This window comes from Protopterus annectens, chromosome 11.part0 (genome assembly GCF_019279795.1).
Source record: "Protopterus annectens isolate FY-2018-M chromosome 11.part0, PAN1.0, whole genome shotgun sequence".
Taxonomy (NCBI): Eukaryota; Metazoa; Chordata; order Ceratodontiformes; family Protopteridae; genus Protopterus; species Protopterus annectens.
The window spans coordinates 1,330,532,605-1,330,549,960 of record NC_056745.1 but is presented as its reverse complement, the minus strand read 5'-3'; the positions used below and the strand labels follow the sequence as shown (position 1 = coordinate 1,330,549,960).

At 35.6% G+C, this 17,356-nt stretch overlaps 1 protein-coding gene across 3 annotated transcripts in view; it reads left to right on the top strand.

The window, feature by feature from the left end:
* Positions 1-17,356, top strand: part of LOC122815837 (death-associated protein kinase 1-like) — a 913,045-nt gene that overhangs the window by 749,526 nt on the left and 146,163 nt on the right. For all 3 annotated transcript variants that reach the window (XM_044088647.1, XM_044088646.1, XM_044088648.1), the window contains one exon: positions 13,975-14,052. In XM_044088647.1, coding sequence (XP_043944582.1) covers positions 13,975-14,052 — 78 coding nt within the window. The remainder of the gene's footprint in view (positions 1-13,974; positions 14,053-17,356) is intronic.

Here is a 17,356-nt window from a genome sequence, read left to right as displayed (position 1 = left end):
TCTACCCACTTAACTTAACCCAAACCCTAACTCTAAGGTCCGTCACTATCGCGCACTCACCTAACCCGCGCCCTAACCCTAACTTACTTAAACCGCCCCTAACCCTAAAGTCTGTCACTATTGCACACACGCCTAAACCGCTCCCTAACTCACTTAACCCGCCCCTAACCCTAACATACAATCGCACACTTACCTGAACCCAACCTGTAACTTTCCACCACAGCGCCAAGAATAGCGAATCCACAGAAACGGCCAACCGAATTCCTTCCCGAGGAAAGAATTTGCTGTTCTGCAGCTTTGCTATTCTTAGCATTCGCTGAATAGTGTTTGATATCAGAATATTCAAAGTTTTAATACTTTGATGTTCTGATCATCATCATCTCCTTTCATCTGTTCCCGTTAGGGGTCACCACAGTGGATCATCTGTTTCCATTTCTTCCTGTCCTCTGAATCATACTGTTTCACACCAACCGCCTGCATGTCCTCTCTCACCACATCCATAAACCTTATCTTAGGCCTTCCTCTTTTCCTCTTACCTGGCAGCTCCATCCTTAGCATCCTTTTCCCAATATACCCAGCATCCCTCCTCAGCACATGTCCAAACCAACGCAATCTCGCCTCTCTTGCTTTGTCTCCAAACTGTCCAACCAGAGCTTGACCCTCTAATATACTGATTCCTAATCCTGCCCATACTAGTCACACCCAGTGCAAATCCTAACATCTTTAACTCTGCCACATCCAGCTCTGACTCCTGCCATTTCGTCAATGACACCGTTTTCAACCCATATAACATAGCTGGTCTCACTACCCTCTTGTAGACCTTCCCTTTCACTCTTACTGGTACTTGTCTGTCACAAATCACTCCTGACACTCTTCTCCACCCATTCCACCCTGCCTGTACTCTCTTCTTTACCTCTCTTCCACACTCACCATTACTATGAACTATTGATCCCAAGTACTTAAACTCATCCACAACTCTACTCCCTGCATTCTCACCATTCCTCTATCCTCCCTCACATTTACACTCATATATTCTGTTTTAGCCCTGCCGACCTTCATTCCTCTCCTCTCTAAAGAATATCTCCACCTCTCCAGGGTCTCCTCAACCTGGTCCCTACTCTCACTACATATCACAATGTCATCTGTAAACATCATAGTCCACGGGGCCTCCTGTCTGATCTCATCTGCCAACCTGTCCATCACCACTGCAAATAAGAAAGGAGTCAGAGCTGATCTTTGATGTAATCCCACCTCCACCTTAAACGTATATGTCACTCCCACCGCAGTCCTCACCAATGTCACACTACCCTTGTACATATCCTGTACCACTGTTACATACTTCTCTGCCACTCTCGACTTCCTCATACAATACCACAACTCCTCTCTAGGCACCCTGTCATATGCTTTCTCTAAGTCCACAAAGACACAATGCAACTCCTTCTGACCTTCTCTGTATTTCTCCAACAACACTCTCAGAGCAGATATTGCATCTGTAGTGCTCTTTCCAGGCATGAATCCATACACTAATCATCACGTCCCTTCTTAACCTAGCTTCCACTACTCTTTCCCATAACTTCAATCTGTGACTGATCAATTTTATCGCTCTGTAGTTACTGCAGCTCTGCACATCACACTTATTATTAAAGATAGGTACCAAAACACTTTTTCTGCACTCCTCAGGCATCCTCTGACTTTCCAAAATTTCATTAAACAATCTGGTTAAAAATTCCACTACCAGTTCTCCTTGTCCTCCTTCCTCTGTCCAGATGTCACACCAAGCACCTTTCTAGCAGTCTCCCTTACTAGCTCTGCTGTAGTTACCCAGCTATTCGGTAACTCTTCACTGCCTCCCAGTGCCTGGCTTAACTCTTCGATGTTCTGATATAGACCCTATAATTAGATTTATGATACTTGAATACATCCTCCTCCTCCACAAAATTAGTGGATGAATCAAAATGGAATTTCAGATTTAACAACTGACAAAAGGATGTGACATCCCGTGCAAAATAGTCCTCTGACACAAAGAATCCAGGTACAAAGTTTAACCCTTTATTTAACAAATGAATATGTACTTATTTATTTATTTAGTTATTTCCAGTTTGATGACCTGGGAGGTCCACTGGGCTCAGGGAGCCCATTTTCAGTGGAGGCCCAGGGAGAAAAGCTCTGCATTACATAGTTTAGTTACATATACAATCATAGTAAAGAAGACACAACTACAATTTCATTCAATGCTAGAGAACAGGAATAAATTATTTGGTTACATAGTACCTAAATATTTAGGATGGCAGTGGTAACTTAACTGAGAGTGAGAATAAAAGCTTAGAAGGAAAAGAGAGAAAAAAAAAGAAAAAAAGGAGAGATGGGTTATTTATAATACGTACAATTATGTTATTTACAATATGTGCATTTATGCTAGGTTAGCTTGTACTCAGAGTTAGTCAGGAGTTTAAGGGTGACAAAGATTGTGATGAAATAGTTAACACATTGCTGGTTTCCATTATTTCTGTGTCATCATTGTGAGAAGGGTCTCTATATTGTCTACTTGTGGTATGTTTTCTCCCTACCCTCCTTGTCCTGCCCCTAAAGGGTTTTGGGAATTCCTGCATTTAGATAATGGGGAATCTGTGGTATAGTGTACATCTACATCCGTGACTGAGGAGGAGTCTTCCCCGGATGTCCCATTATAAGATGATTTGGGTTTCTTGAGAATGGACCTTGGTCTTTTACTTTTCAATGTTTTCTGGTTTACATTGTCAAATTTGACATGTTTATTAGTGCGGAAGTGGTTCCGCCTGTCATAGTCTCCCATATCCCTATGGAATTTGTGTATTTTTCTCTCCTTGAGCTGTTGAAGTAGTTCCTGACTCAATTTGTTCAGAGAAGTCATATAAGATGGTTGACCCTCAAACCTCTTGGTGTCCTCACAAATATTAGCTACCTCAGTGATGCCCATATCTATAGAGTGTTCATAGTATGCAACCAACACCTCAACAAATCCCATTGAGGTTTTTGTTGGGCCAATGCCCATTGTTCATTTAACTCTGTATCTATGTTGGCTACTAAAGGTTGAATTCTTACTCTGAGACTCCTAGGTGCGATCCCTTTGGCTTAATAAGCCTTGAAGAGCCTGAGATGCCTGACATTAGTACGTAATCCCCTCATGCACTTGGTTAATTTTTGGAATTGGGATATACACATATTATCCGGATCTTGTAAAGCCAACCCAATATTGGTATTATTGGTAGGGCCTAATTAACCCCCCCCCCCCAAATCATCTCTATCTGCTGATAATCCCTGTAAAATCTTGGTCAGTTCCATATCTGTGATACTATTGCCTCCTTATGTAAAGATTATGTAACTATATACAATTTCCACTAAAGAATGTGTTAAAATAATATCCAAAAATTGGAGTGTGAGTGAGCTCAAATATGAAAACCAAGAAGGTTCAAAATGTAATCTGTAATATAATATAGTATAACCACTATAGTAAGTAGTAGGTTAGATCAATATATAAGTGATTCAAGAGGAACAATAATAGCCGAAGTTTATAAGCATGACAATCCAAGTAGATCCAGTAAGCTACAATCACAAAGCTACGTTTGTCCCTGTTTTTTTTAAAAAGATAATAGTCTTCCATTTATACATCAGTTATCCTTTCAAAAAATGAAAGTATGGGGATGAGCAATAATAGCCTTTGCTGAATATATCCACAATCACAGTCATCTAGGCTGGTCACAATACCCAGTATTAAGCCCAAAGGCCAAGAATACACATCACTACGTTCCTCTGTTTAAACAATATTAGTCTGTTGTACCCACTACAAAAAACTAAGTGGTGATAACTAATAGCTCACTTAGCAAAAAGGTGTGTATATATATATATATATATATATATATATATATTATATATATTTGAGCCTCCACATACTCCTGTATATAAGAGAAACAATCCAAAAACAAGATCAAAATAGTTGAAGCTTTTATTCATATATGTGAAATACTAAACCCCAAATATATCCGAAAGAAAAATAATATGCCAGTACAGTATCAAAATATAGACTGAACTCACTATAATAAATGCAATGGCCACTAGCGTCTTTTCCGATGTTAATATGTTGGACAAGACCATATGGGAGAGAAGATAATATGTGGATCTTGAGTATTGTGAATTACTGATGCATAAAAAGCCAAACACATAACATAGAATAATCCATGTAAATATCCTATCTCTGTGCCAGTGTTTACATTCATATATAAGCAGTAATCTGTTTAGTTGAATGGTTGTGCAAAAGTTGCACACACAGCGAACCTTAATGTGCAAACGCCCTATTAAAATTAGAAAATTCAATCAAAAAATGGCTGATTGTTTAGATATCACAAACATGCAATATATTGTATGATGAATTAGACCAATATTGTCTTTATAAAAAGCAAAATATTCATAAATATGAGAATATATCCCTTTATATACAATTCCAACCCTGATTGTCCCACAAGTCAGAGTAACACAAACATGGCCGATCAATAGTCCTTAGAATGTTCTTTGTCAGTTCAGATAACCAAATTTCCAAAACCGCCAGTAGAGACAATTTGCTCTGTTGAAACCATACCTATAGCCAAATGTCTTCAACAGTGAATATATATGATGTAAATAAAGTCACCAGAAATGTTAAACTGCATCAAAAATAAATATTTGGTATACAGGCCCCAAACGAGATTCGCCTGTAAGTCCATAAGACCAGACGTAATAACCGTTGTTACGCAAGTGTTCCTGATCCAATTTCTATTGTATTTCACCAAGTGTTCCCAAAAGTATTGTCCCAAGTAGAGGGAAAAGCCAATTCAGTTACTGGCTTGTAAATGCACTGCCTGGATGCCAGCAAAGAAGAAGAAATTTGGAAAACCTGAAAGAAAACCAACCAGAAAAGGTGAAGAGAAGACACTGTCTGGGAAGGGTTCTGCAGCTGTTCAGCAAAAAGCAGTTCAAGCTTCAGCTTTGGTTCAAGAGATGGATTCTACTAATTTAGAGAAAAAATTGAATCAAATGTACTCAGTGGGGTGTAAAAGTGCACTGATTATTTTAGAAGTAGAATTAGGATATTTTCTAATTTTATTTTAGAAGTGTGAATGTCTAGATTACTACCTTTGGCTTAAGCTGTAAACAGGTGTTTTTGTAAGCATGTAGGCTTTAAAAATACGCAGAATGATGAAAGCCATGAAAATGCTAAACTTCTTACAACTGCAGAGATATTACCTTGTTTGACTGCAGAGATATTACCTTGTTTGATTTGTCTGCAGCTGAAGGCAGCTATGCATGCTTTTCTGAATACAATTTACAAATACTCATTGCTGAATACATTTTCATAGAGATGAGCAATCTGCAGGTACAAGCAGTTCATCATGAAAATTCTGAGTAGGTACTGTGCCAAGCAGTTCATTAAAACAAATGTCTGAAATTATTGGAAGAGAATAAGAGGTAACAGCCTCCCTAGCTGCACTAATACTTTAATGCAGCTAATGAAACAATATACAGTTTAGTTTTATTTAAAGATCGCTGTAGCACTTTTTCTTAGGGCTAAATGTTAATGTTTTTGAAAGTATACAAGCTGTTTTTCATACCTGGGAGGGGAAGAGAAGTAAGAAAAGAACAGACAGCAATCAGTGTAAGTGGGAGCACAGACTGTAGCATGTGCTTTTACCATGAGTGACCTTAATTTTAGGTTAGATAATGCCTGTAGGTTCCACCATCAATTTGAGGCCGCTGTTCCCTTCTGGAAGGTTAAACTTCATGTTTTGAAGATGTACATAGTTCTGTGTGTTTGGTCCAGGTTAATAGGGGATGGGGTGTTTTGTATTTAGTTTTTTGTCTGAGGGTTTTCATTAAAACAAAAAGTCTTTAAGAATGTAACATAGGTTCTAATGGAGATGAGAAGAAACAACTGTAAAAAAGATCAGCCTGCCAAACATTGGTATATGCATATAGCACAAAAGCTGGAAATACACATTCAAAAAACTGTGACGTATAATATGTGGGAACAGTAGCTTTTTATCATGATGGCTGTGTCCATATTATCCTGGAATGTGAATGGTCTTAGAGGTGTAGATAAAAAGGAAAGAGTATTGAACTATGTTAAGAAATGCAGCGTGCAAATAGCAAGAAATGAGCATTTGAATTTGACAAAGAGAGGATTTCAGAATGAATATTCAGCAAAATGTCAGGGCTGGGAAAAGGGAAGTAATTATATTAATTGCCCTAGAGACTCCAATAGTGATAGATGAGGGAAAAAAAGACAAAAATGTTAGATTTGTAGTAGTATTGGTAAGGGAAGAGGATTACAATGACATGCATTTAAATTCTACCCAAAATTGCTATTATAGGGTTTAAGAAAATTTTGAGAAAATAATCAGATTTCAGCAGGGAATATTGTTTATAGGTGGGGACTGGAATTTGATTTGCAATTGTGAGGTTGCATCAGGGGGACCTAGATGGGACAGTATATCAGAGGGTGGATATCTGTAGAAATTTATTAAAATATTTGATATGGAAAATGTGAATTCAGTATTGGGAACTCTGACAGAATTTACATACTGACATACATACAATTTACATTCTCCAAGGTACAATAATTGGGCTAGACTGGATAGAAATTATATTTCACAGGAACATGTGCATTTAATTGAAAGCTTCGGCACACATCCAGAAACTATTTCTTATCATGACCACTAAAAACTAAGATAAAAATGCAGAGTAATGAAGCAAAAATCAGACACTGGCATTTTCCCACATTATTTGAATTATTAGGGAGGATAGAAATATTTTCAGAAGTTGTAGCTAGTGACTGTGATAAAATGAACATGCAGTTTAAAACTGGATGAATTAAAGAAAGAGATATGGTTAAGAAGTAATGTAAATTACTTAGAGGGGCTGACAAAGGTTAATGTGTTGCAGAAAAGGGCGTATTTCAAAGAACAAGAGAAGGAGCAAATGCAGAGTGCTAAAGAGAAAGTAAGACTATTTGGATAATATGCATGAGTTTAGAAAGATTGCAATTAAGCAACTATTCCTTGATGAGAACTCCAGAGCACAAAAACTTTTAGTACAACGACTTAGGCAACAGAATATTGAAAGGGTTGTTGCTAACCTTAGGGAACTTATCACTAGAAAAATAACCAGAGATCCTGTAGAGGTTCTAGAGATATTCCGGAAATGTTATGAACATTTGTATAAACGAGAGAAATATAGAAATCAAGAAAGAGTACAAATGGAAATATTTATGGAAGACTTAATTATGCCAAGGTTAGAGGTAGGTGAGGCTCAACAACTTACAGTTAAGATGGGAGGTGATGAGATAATCAGTCTTTGAGAAAGTCTGCAGGAGCAGATTTTATTTCCATGGAAGTTTGGGAATTAGGAGAGAAGAAAGTGATAAAAATCTGAATATTTTGTTTAACAGTATTTTGAGAGAAGGGGAAGCACCAACATCTTGGATGAAAGCTCTGGTGGCTTTGTTGTCTAAAAATGGCAAAGATCCTTCAGACCCAGTTTCATAAAGATCCATTTCAATTTTAAACCATGAGTATAAAGTATTTATGCCTATACTAGCTAAAAGAATGGTAAATATGTTGCCAAATTTGATAGATATGGATCAGTGTGGTATTGTGGAGGGGATGCAAACATTTGACAAAATTTACAGAAGAATGATGATCCAGAGGGAAGTAGAGTGTAAGAAAATTCCTGTGTTGTTGGTAGGTCTTGATGCAGAGAAAGCATTTGACAGAGTAAGCTGGGATTTTATGAGTAGGGCTTTTGAATAATTTGCATTCTCTGATACAATAATAAGGTTAATTAGAAGTATATATATGAAGGATTGGAGGCTTGAATTAAAGTGGCAAGGTTCCTCTCTGATAAGCTGTGTTTGAGCAGAGGAACCAGGCAGGGGTGTCCTATTTTACCATTATTTGCTTTATATTTAGAGCCATTGGCAAAGAAAATAAATGACTCAGAAATACAAGGATATACGTGGTATGGTAATCAAGAATAGTTTGCTTTATTTGCAGACTATGTTATTTTATATCTGATAAATCCAGAAAAGGACATCTCAGTGTTGTAGAACATTTTGAGACAGTTTCAGTTCTTTTTGGGCTATACAATTCAGGAAGATAAAAACAAAAGCTATAGCCATAAATTATGTACCCATGCACTAATTGGTTCAGCAATACCCATATTTATGGGGACATGATAAGATGAAGTATTTAGGAGAATGGATTAAAACGGCTTCTGTTATGACCGCTAAGGATATGTGGGAAGAGACTAAACAAACGTTAATACACAAACTGTGAAACTGGAAACTGTTATTTATGGACATGAATAATAAGATACAAGTAGTGAAAATGTTTTAGTCCCTTTAGTCTTGTATACAGATAAGACATACTTTTTTCAACCTGAGAATAAGCTTTAGATAAATAATTGAAGGAATTTTTCTAGGAGGGAAAGAGGACAAGAATTAAGTGGGATAAGTTGGTCCTTCCAGTAGAACAAGGTGGTTTAGGATTACCTGATTAAAAGGGATATTTTAGAGCTACACAGTTAAGGCTCATACACATAACACAAGCAGAAGGTTGTAATTCAAAATGGAAAGAAATGATGATGAAGCAAGGGGGAAGTTCAAGAACTCCAGGATCACACTACAATGGGGCAAAGGGCTATGCCTTTTACGTGCCTTACAATACTCTACACAGTGCCATATATAGTAACTGCAGTTCAGTGAAATGAGATTTAGTGAAATGAGTTTTCAGTACTTTGAGTTTTCAGCGAAGTGGTCGGGGTGAAATAAAATTCAGTGATTCAATGAAACAAAGTAGACCCATATATATATATATATATATATATATATATATATATATATATATATATATGAAAAAACGATGCCCACAGATGAAGGTATGATGATATAATTCAAAAGTCCAATTGGGTAATCCAATGCAGAAAAGTCCAAATAAACAATCACGTTGGTAATAGCAAAAAAGACAAAAGTTTAATCAACGTAAGCGCTTTCGCGGTAATCCGCTTCTTCAGACGTGTCATAAAAAGTCAGTTCCGTTAGCTTTAAATACATGCATTTCGTCATTTCCTGATAAAACAATGATCAAATTAAAACGACAGTATCATAAAAGGAAAATATGTACAATATATGATGGATGTTTGTAAAAGCAGAAGCGAATAAAACTTCATCAATTACAGCTATTTCAAGTTTGCAGAATTATATGCACACAAAACACTCATCACAATAATAAAAATGAAAGTAAAACTTATCCAAATGGACATATAAAACCTAATGCATAACAAATAACATTCATAGTAATATGCATAATTTCTGTATAAAATATGATGAATGTGTAGCTTAAATAGATGAATATATGTGTATAAATACTATACTGATAAATATTATAATAACTAAACATGAAATGTTACTTAATACATGTGTCTATATAAACTAAATATCTAACCTAAATAATAAATGAAAAATGTAATAAATACTATACGCAGACACATATATACAAAACTTTATACCATAATTCATATTTCATATTAATACAGTTAATGGCTAAGATGTATTTATAACAAATTGTAAATCGGTTAGTTGTAGTGAGACTTAAGTGACTGGTGAAAGCAGGTGAGATTATGGTGGAATTAGGTTGTTTGGTTTGAGATATGACACTAGCATTTGGCTTTTTTCTGGAGGTGCATTTTCAGAGGAAATCAGAATTCAAGGTATGGTATTTCGACATATCTCTAATATGGGTGGGTATGAATTCTCAAGTGTACTCTTAGTCCAGAGAAGCAGTGGTCTGTACATTGGAGTTTAATTTGAGGGGCCTGTAAAGTGGATGCTGAATGTTCAGATTTCTAAGGTTGTATGAATGGGAATCTCTTACTAGTTTTACTTCTAGCGGAGGGAAGGTTTGATCTTGCATTAACTTGAAAGGTTGTGAACCAAACTGGAAGTTTGCCCTTTGTCTGACTGAGAGACATTTGGCTTTTTTTGTATTCAGAACCTGTTCACAGAACCTGGTCTTAACATCAGTGTAGACACATCCATAGTTATTAATGTAGAAACGTGGTATGGTAATCAAGAATAGTTTGCTTTATTTGCAGACTATGTTATTTTATATCTGATAAATCCAGAAAAGGACATCTCAGTGTTGTAGAACATTTTGAGACAGTTTCAGTTCTTTTTGGGCTATACAATTCAGGAAGATAAAAACAAAAGCTATAGCCATAAATTATGTACCCATGCACTAATTGGTTCAGCAATACCCATATTTATGGGGACATAAGATGAAGTATTTAGGAGAATGGATTAAAACGGCTTCTGTTATGACTGCTAAGGATATGTGGGAAGAGACTAAACAAACGTTAATACACAAACTGTGAAACTGGAAACTGTTATTTATGGACATGAATAATAAGATACAAGTAGTGAAAATGTTTTAGTCCCTTTAGTCTTGTATACAGATAAGACATACTTTTTTCAACCTGAGAATAAGCTTTAGATAAATAATTGAAGGAATTTTTCTAGGAGGGAAAGAGGACAAGAATTAAGTGGGATAAGTTGGTCCTTCCAGTAGAACAAGGTGGTTTAGGATTACCTGATTAAAAGGGATATTTTAGAGCTACACAGTTAAGGCTTATACACATAACACAAGCAGAAGGTTGCAATTCAAAATAGAAAGAAATGATGATGAAGCAAGGGAGAAGTTCAAGAACTCCAGGATCACACTACAATGGGGCAAAGGGCTATGCCTTTTACGTGCCTTACAATACTCTACACAGTGCCATATATAGTAACTGCAGTTCAGTGAAATGAGATTTAGTGAAATGAGTTTTCAGTACTTTGAGTTTTCAGCGAAGTGGTCGGGGTGAAATAAAATTCAGTGATTCAATGAAACAAAGTAGACCCATACATATATATATATATATATATATATATATATATGTATGAAAAAACGATGCCCACAGATGAAGGTATGATGATATAATTCAAAAGTCTTATTAGGTAATCCAAATGCAAAAAAGTCCAAATAAAACAATCACGTTGGTAATGGCAAAAAAGACAAAAGTTTAATCGTAATCCGCTTCTTCAGACGTGTCATCAAAAGTCAGTTCCGTTAACTTTAAATACATGCATTTCGTCATTTCCTGATAAAACAATGATTAATTTAAAACCACAGTATCATAAAAGAAAAATATATAATAGATGCTTGTAAAAGCAAATGCAAGTAAAACTTCATCAATTGTAACTGTTTCAAGCTTAACGGAATTGTATACACACAAAGCACTTATCACAATAATAGAAGTGAAAGTAAAAACTTGCGTATCCAAATGGACATCGCAACCACTCAATACGCATAAAACCTAATACATAATAAATAACATGCATAATAATATGCATAATTACTGTACAAAATATAATGAATGTATAACTTAAATGAATATATAAATATATAAATACTATACTGATAAATATTGTGGTAACTAAACATGAAATGTTACTTAATGCATATGTCTATATAAGCTAAATATCTAACCTAAGTAATAAGTGAAAAAATGATAAGTACTATTCACAGACACATATATACAAAACTTTATACCATAATTCATATTTCATATTAATACAGTTAATGGCTAAGATGTATTTATAACAAATTGTAAATCGGTTAGTTGTAGTGAGACTTAAGTGACTGGTGAAAGCAGGTGAGATTATGGTGGAATTAGGTTGTTTGGTTTGAGATATGACACTAGCATTTGGCTTTTTTCTGGAGGTGCGTTTTCAGAGGAAATCAGAATTCAAGGTATGGTATTTCGACATATCTCTAATATGGGTGGGTATGAATTCTCAAGTGTACTCTTAGTCCAGAGAAGCAGTGGTCTGTACATTGGAATTTAATTTGAGGGGCCTGTAAAGTGGATGCTGAATGTTCAGTTTTCTAAGGTTGTATGAATGGGAATCTCTTACTAGTTTTACTTCTAGTGGAGGGAAGGTTTGATCTTGCATTAACTTGAAAGGTTGTGAACCAAACTGGAAGTTTGCCCTTTGTCTGACTGAGAGACATTTGGCTTTTTTTGTATTCAGAACCTGTTCACAGAACCTGGTCTTAACATCAGTGTAGACACATCCATAGTTATGTTATTCAGCTCTATCCACTAACAACATATTAATACACCCACCTTTGCTATTACATCTAGGGATAACTATCATCTTGAGCTGGTTCTGTCTGCTAAATGTTTAGTATAATCATAGGTGATCATCTTAAATTTGAGCATCATTTAAAAAATGTTTAGTAGGTTGTTTAAAAAGTATGTCATCTCTACAGAGCAAGGCACCTTCTCTCAACTCAGGTAGAGGTACTTTCTGTACATGCCAATCTTCTGAACTGTCAAAGGTATGTTTTCTGTATGTCGACTCACCTATATTTGGGACAGTCCCCCAGACTTAGTCAAGTATGCAAAATAACATTTGCAGCAATTAGGCCTTAGAGAACACATCATGGTATCTCAGTATAAGCCGCTGGATGATAAGAATTTGAACATGATATGCATGCTTTGGGGAATTAGTTTAACACCCTGTACTTTAACTACCCGGTAAACTGTTAATCCATCAGTAGTATACTGTCTTGATTCAAGCAGAAGTATAATTTAACATCAACCTCTATTGTCCCAAAGGTTTCTTATCACTTTGGGGTATCCTTTTTTTGCTTTTGTGTTGTCTAGAGAATAGAATAATTTCCTCTGTAATGCCAAAGAACCCACCCATCAGTCCTCCAAGTCAGATATGTGAGCTAGACTTAAGTCTTGGAAAACTTGCAGGAGGTAAACTAAAATATGTGTTTTAACCTATAGTGTGTGATTTTCAGTGGCATGAAAATATGTAAGGACTTCTGACATTTCTGTGGAATGTATATCTGCAGTGTGTGTTTTTCAACATGAAAAGGTGGTACAACTTGTGACCTTTTGTTACGAAATGAAAAGACATATATATGAAAATGTACCTTTGTATGCTAGGAACTGCAGCAGTTATACATGAGATGTGAAATGCATATGTCACATGAAAGGTGCCATAGTTTGTTCTGCCCTATGACTGCAAGATTTGTGGCTATTCCTAGATCAGAAAGTTGAAAAAAAATAAAAAGCAGTTAGATGTTGTGTATGCATACAGGTTGCCAAGACCAAGAAAATCAAACTCATTACTATAAAAACACGAAACTGATAACTGCATTTGTGGCTTCTGTAAACAAATACAAGCTATAAAGACTACAGCTGTCTGGATCTTGTGAAGGGCAAATGCAAATATATTTCTTTACATTTTTGCCTCTGCCTTTGATAATGTTCCAAAAAATTCAGCCAGATTAATTTGGGGCAGTAATTCTTTCAGTAAGAGATAAGGTTTAGCTATAGATAAGTTTACTTTTTTGAAATATTTATTTTCAAAATAATTATTTTGTGCTTCCCTGGGGGAATTGCTTAATTCATTCTTTCTTAAGTAAAGTATTTTTATGTATTTACTATTATACGTTTTGTGGCTGGTCATATATTTATTTACTGTTGAAGATAGGTTATGTATTTTAATTGATCCCTTTTGAAAATCAGTAGTGTTCTACTTTGCAGTAGAAGTAAGACCTTCACCTTCCAAGATAGCCTGGTGATATACTGGAAGAATTTGGTTATTAAAAGAACGTGGCTTCACCTTTTGTGTTAGTCTAGGTTAAGAATGCTATATATACTGTGATTTTGACTGCCTAAATGTGTAAAAGGTCTGGTGAAACAGTACATTAATTACTAAAGCTGTGTTTGACATCTAGAATGCCATCTGTCAACTTTTCGACAGTTTGTCACAGTTTCCTACACTGTTACATTAGTAAAAACATGTCTATTGAATGAAGCTTTGGGAGTAACAGTAGTTTATTCTTACAGGTCACTGCCCATGCCACAGTCCCTGATATCTGCAGCAAATTAATGACAGAAGTACGTCGCCTAAGAATTAGTAATGATGTAAGTAAAGTCAATATATTCGTACAATATCTGTTATAGTAATACATGAGTAACACTATGCCAGATGTACATGCATGCAAATATATGCTAGTGTGGGTATGTGAGTGGGTGTAGTAAGATAGCACAATAAGATGTTCTTCACTTATAACACAAAATGTGGGATTAATACTAATACATTACAGTTACATACAGTAAGAATGTTTCCTATTATACAATAAACAATCATTAATATTCAGAAATGTGGACGCTGATTGGACAGCCCCATCAGCATGGCCTGTTATAAAATCTAGCATATCCGAATAAAAACAAATCCAGCCACTGGAGTGTTTTTGAGTGACCTGCTTATCTATAGGGATATGTTGTACCAGTAGAACAATGGAAAAAAATTATCACTGAAAAAAACAACACACAAGGTAAATGTGGGAATATCTTCCAAAGTCACGTACAGTTGACAAATGTGTCTCCCTTCTCACCTCACACACACACACCAACCCTGCCTACCAATAAAATATTTTATAAGGAACAGTGCAAAACTGAAGGAAAATAGAGATGTTACATATCATAAAAAGTGTGCCTCTCCCTTCTGGGACCTGCCTTAATTAAGCAATATCCGATGACATTGGTGAGGTATATTGAAGATTTACCCACTGTTGGTGTGGTTTAATCATGAGGGTGAATCCTGAGTGATTAAATAAAGTCAACCATGGGTAAATCTTCAATATACCACACCACGGAGTTGGTTATTGCTATTATACAATGACATTATTTAAGAAAAAAATACTTATTTTTCTTAAATAATGTCTTTGAATAATGCCTTTGTGGTGCCCTTCCGAGTTTTTCCTGTATCCTGGGGCTTTGTCTGACGTACTGCGCATGCGTATGGGACTTATGCTCCCACACTTACGCAGTACATCAGTGCAAAGGAAGCAATGGAGAAAAGAAAATCTCTTTTTTTTTATTTATTTATTTTTTTAATTTAAAAAAAAAATGGGAGACTTTTAACGTTTGGGAGAGCCAGGACAAACAAAATAAAAGAATAATCAGGTACATTTCTTTAGTTTTGCAGAACGTACCTGATTATCCTTTTATTTTTCTCTGCTCGTCTCCCCTGATCGTTAGAGGTCTTCCCTTTTCCAATTTCATTGAAAAAAAAAATACAAAAGTAAAATAATCATGAGATATACTAATAGAAAAAAGTCAAGGTGACCAGACCTTTTTCCGTTGGCATATTCTGGGATTTTACAACAGGCACGCTGGTTGGGCTGACCAATCAATGTGCTCGTTTTTGAATATTAATGGCCAGTCATTGTATAGTGTAAAGTATTGTACTTGAAACAGGGCAACTTCAACTGACTCTGTTCAAATGAAACCTTTTTATGCTAAACAGGAAAAGAATATTAGAAAAGTTAGACACATTGCTTCATGGACAGTTGAAAATTTTACCTCTCCTCTGACCCTGATACACACACACAGTTTGGCCAAACCTAAGCAATCATTTGCAAAGAAAAAAACATACTATGCAGCACAGGGTAACACTATGAAGAAAATCAAGGACATTCTGCAAACGTCTTCATAACTGAAACCTGTAGTTTCTGGCAATACAGATGGTAGTATTGCTAATAACCATACATCTCAGCTGTCCAGACTTCTGCAAAATATCCTTAATTTTTTGCCCTGTACCAAGTAAAATATTACTTTTTTTTGTAAATCACTGAAGATTATTATATTTCTATAATGCAAATGAACTCAGAATAGGAAATAAGGAAATACAACACCATAAAAATTCATACAGAAATGAAGACAATATTACTCCAAAATTATAAGACATAAAGCCAAATAAGAAATTGTACCAAATAAAACAAGTAAATGGTCAGAAGTTCCCCTCGATGCAGTAGTACGAAACTAAAGATTACATTAATATTGAAAAAATGTGCCTGCTGTTGGGACAAAACAATCAGCATTCACACTCTAAAGCCATAAAAATAAAACAGAAGACCTTCAAAAAGCACAATCCAGGACCCAAATTAACCACAACCTCAAAAATATTTTAAAAAATTAGATACAGAAAAGCACAAAACTATTGACCATTACCACCTACTTCATACAGAAGTAAAAATAAGTAAATAATAACATCAGCATCAAGCAGTATATCCTCATGCAACGCACACAGAATATTACAAGCCTTACTAGTTAACAAATACATTAAACAGTATGTAGTATAATATCATCACAGGAATTTACTAGGCTATTGGCCTTGAGGCCCTTATAAGCCTAGCCAAGAGTTTAGCCTATGTATAGACAAATCAGCACCCAATGCCTCCTGTTCATCAGGGACACGGGTGGAATCCCAGGGATGTATTTTCTATTTCCCATCCAGTTATCCAGGTTGCACTTAAAAAGAGGTAAAGAGTTACTCTGCTTGACAAGGAGAGGGAGTCTCTGGGACACAAATCTGTCCCACCAAGAAGTCCTTTTAATAATGCCACAGACCAGATAGAGGCCAAGTGTGCGGGTTACTCGAGTGGAGCTTGACTTGTGGATATGCAGCAGTCCCATCAAGGCGGGGTCTGAGATCGCTTTGTATGCCAGACAGAGGTCATCTCTGAGGAGTCTGTATGAAACAGAGTAGAGGGATAGGGCTTTTAGCCTATTTGTGTTAACCGCAGTCTGAAGTAAAAAAGAAAAAAAGAAAACAACAACAATTTAAACTTTGACCTAATCAGCAACACTAAAATAGAGGAAATATTTAAAAAATACCAGAGTAGAAAATCATCCTGCAAGCAGTAAGAATATAGTTCAAATCCACCAAAAGGAAATAATGAAATACAACACCATAAGAATTCATACGGAAATAAAGACAATATTACTAAAAAAAAAAAAAAAAAAAAAAGTCAGATATGATAGAGTAACACAAAGACAACAATAAAGTACAAAAAAGCGGCAGCAAAGACACAAAGACAACAGTGTTACTAAAAGACGTAATGAAGTAACTTCTGAAGAATTACAACCATTAGAAAAGCAAAACAGAGAGAGAAATACAAGAAAATAAATATGCTGGCATGTAAACATTTGCAAACTGATAAAGAAATACAGAACAGAGTTGTAAACGATTACACTAGAGAACTTTAAGATTGCTCTAAGAGATTTTTATGTCGCAGTAAGAAACTGAATTGGACAAGAATATGTTACAAGCAGTTTTGCAGCTATATGAGCTGGACTCAACAAATACATAAACAACTCAGCATTAAACAGAAACATTGACACGACTAACATGCTAACTATGTAGTACTTAAAGAATATAAAG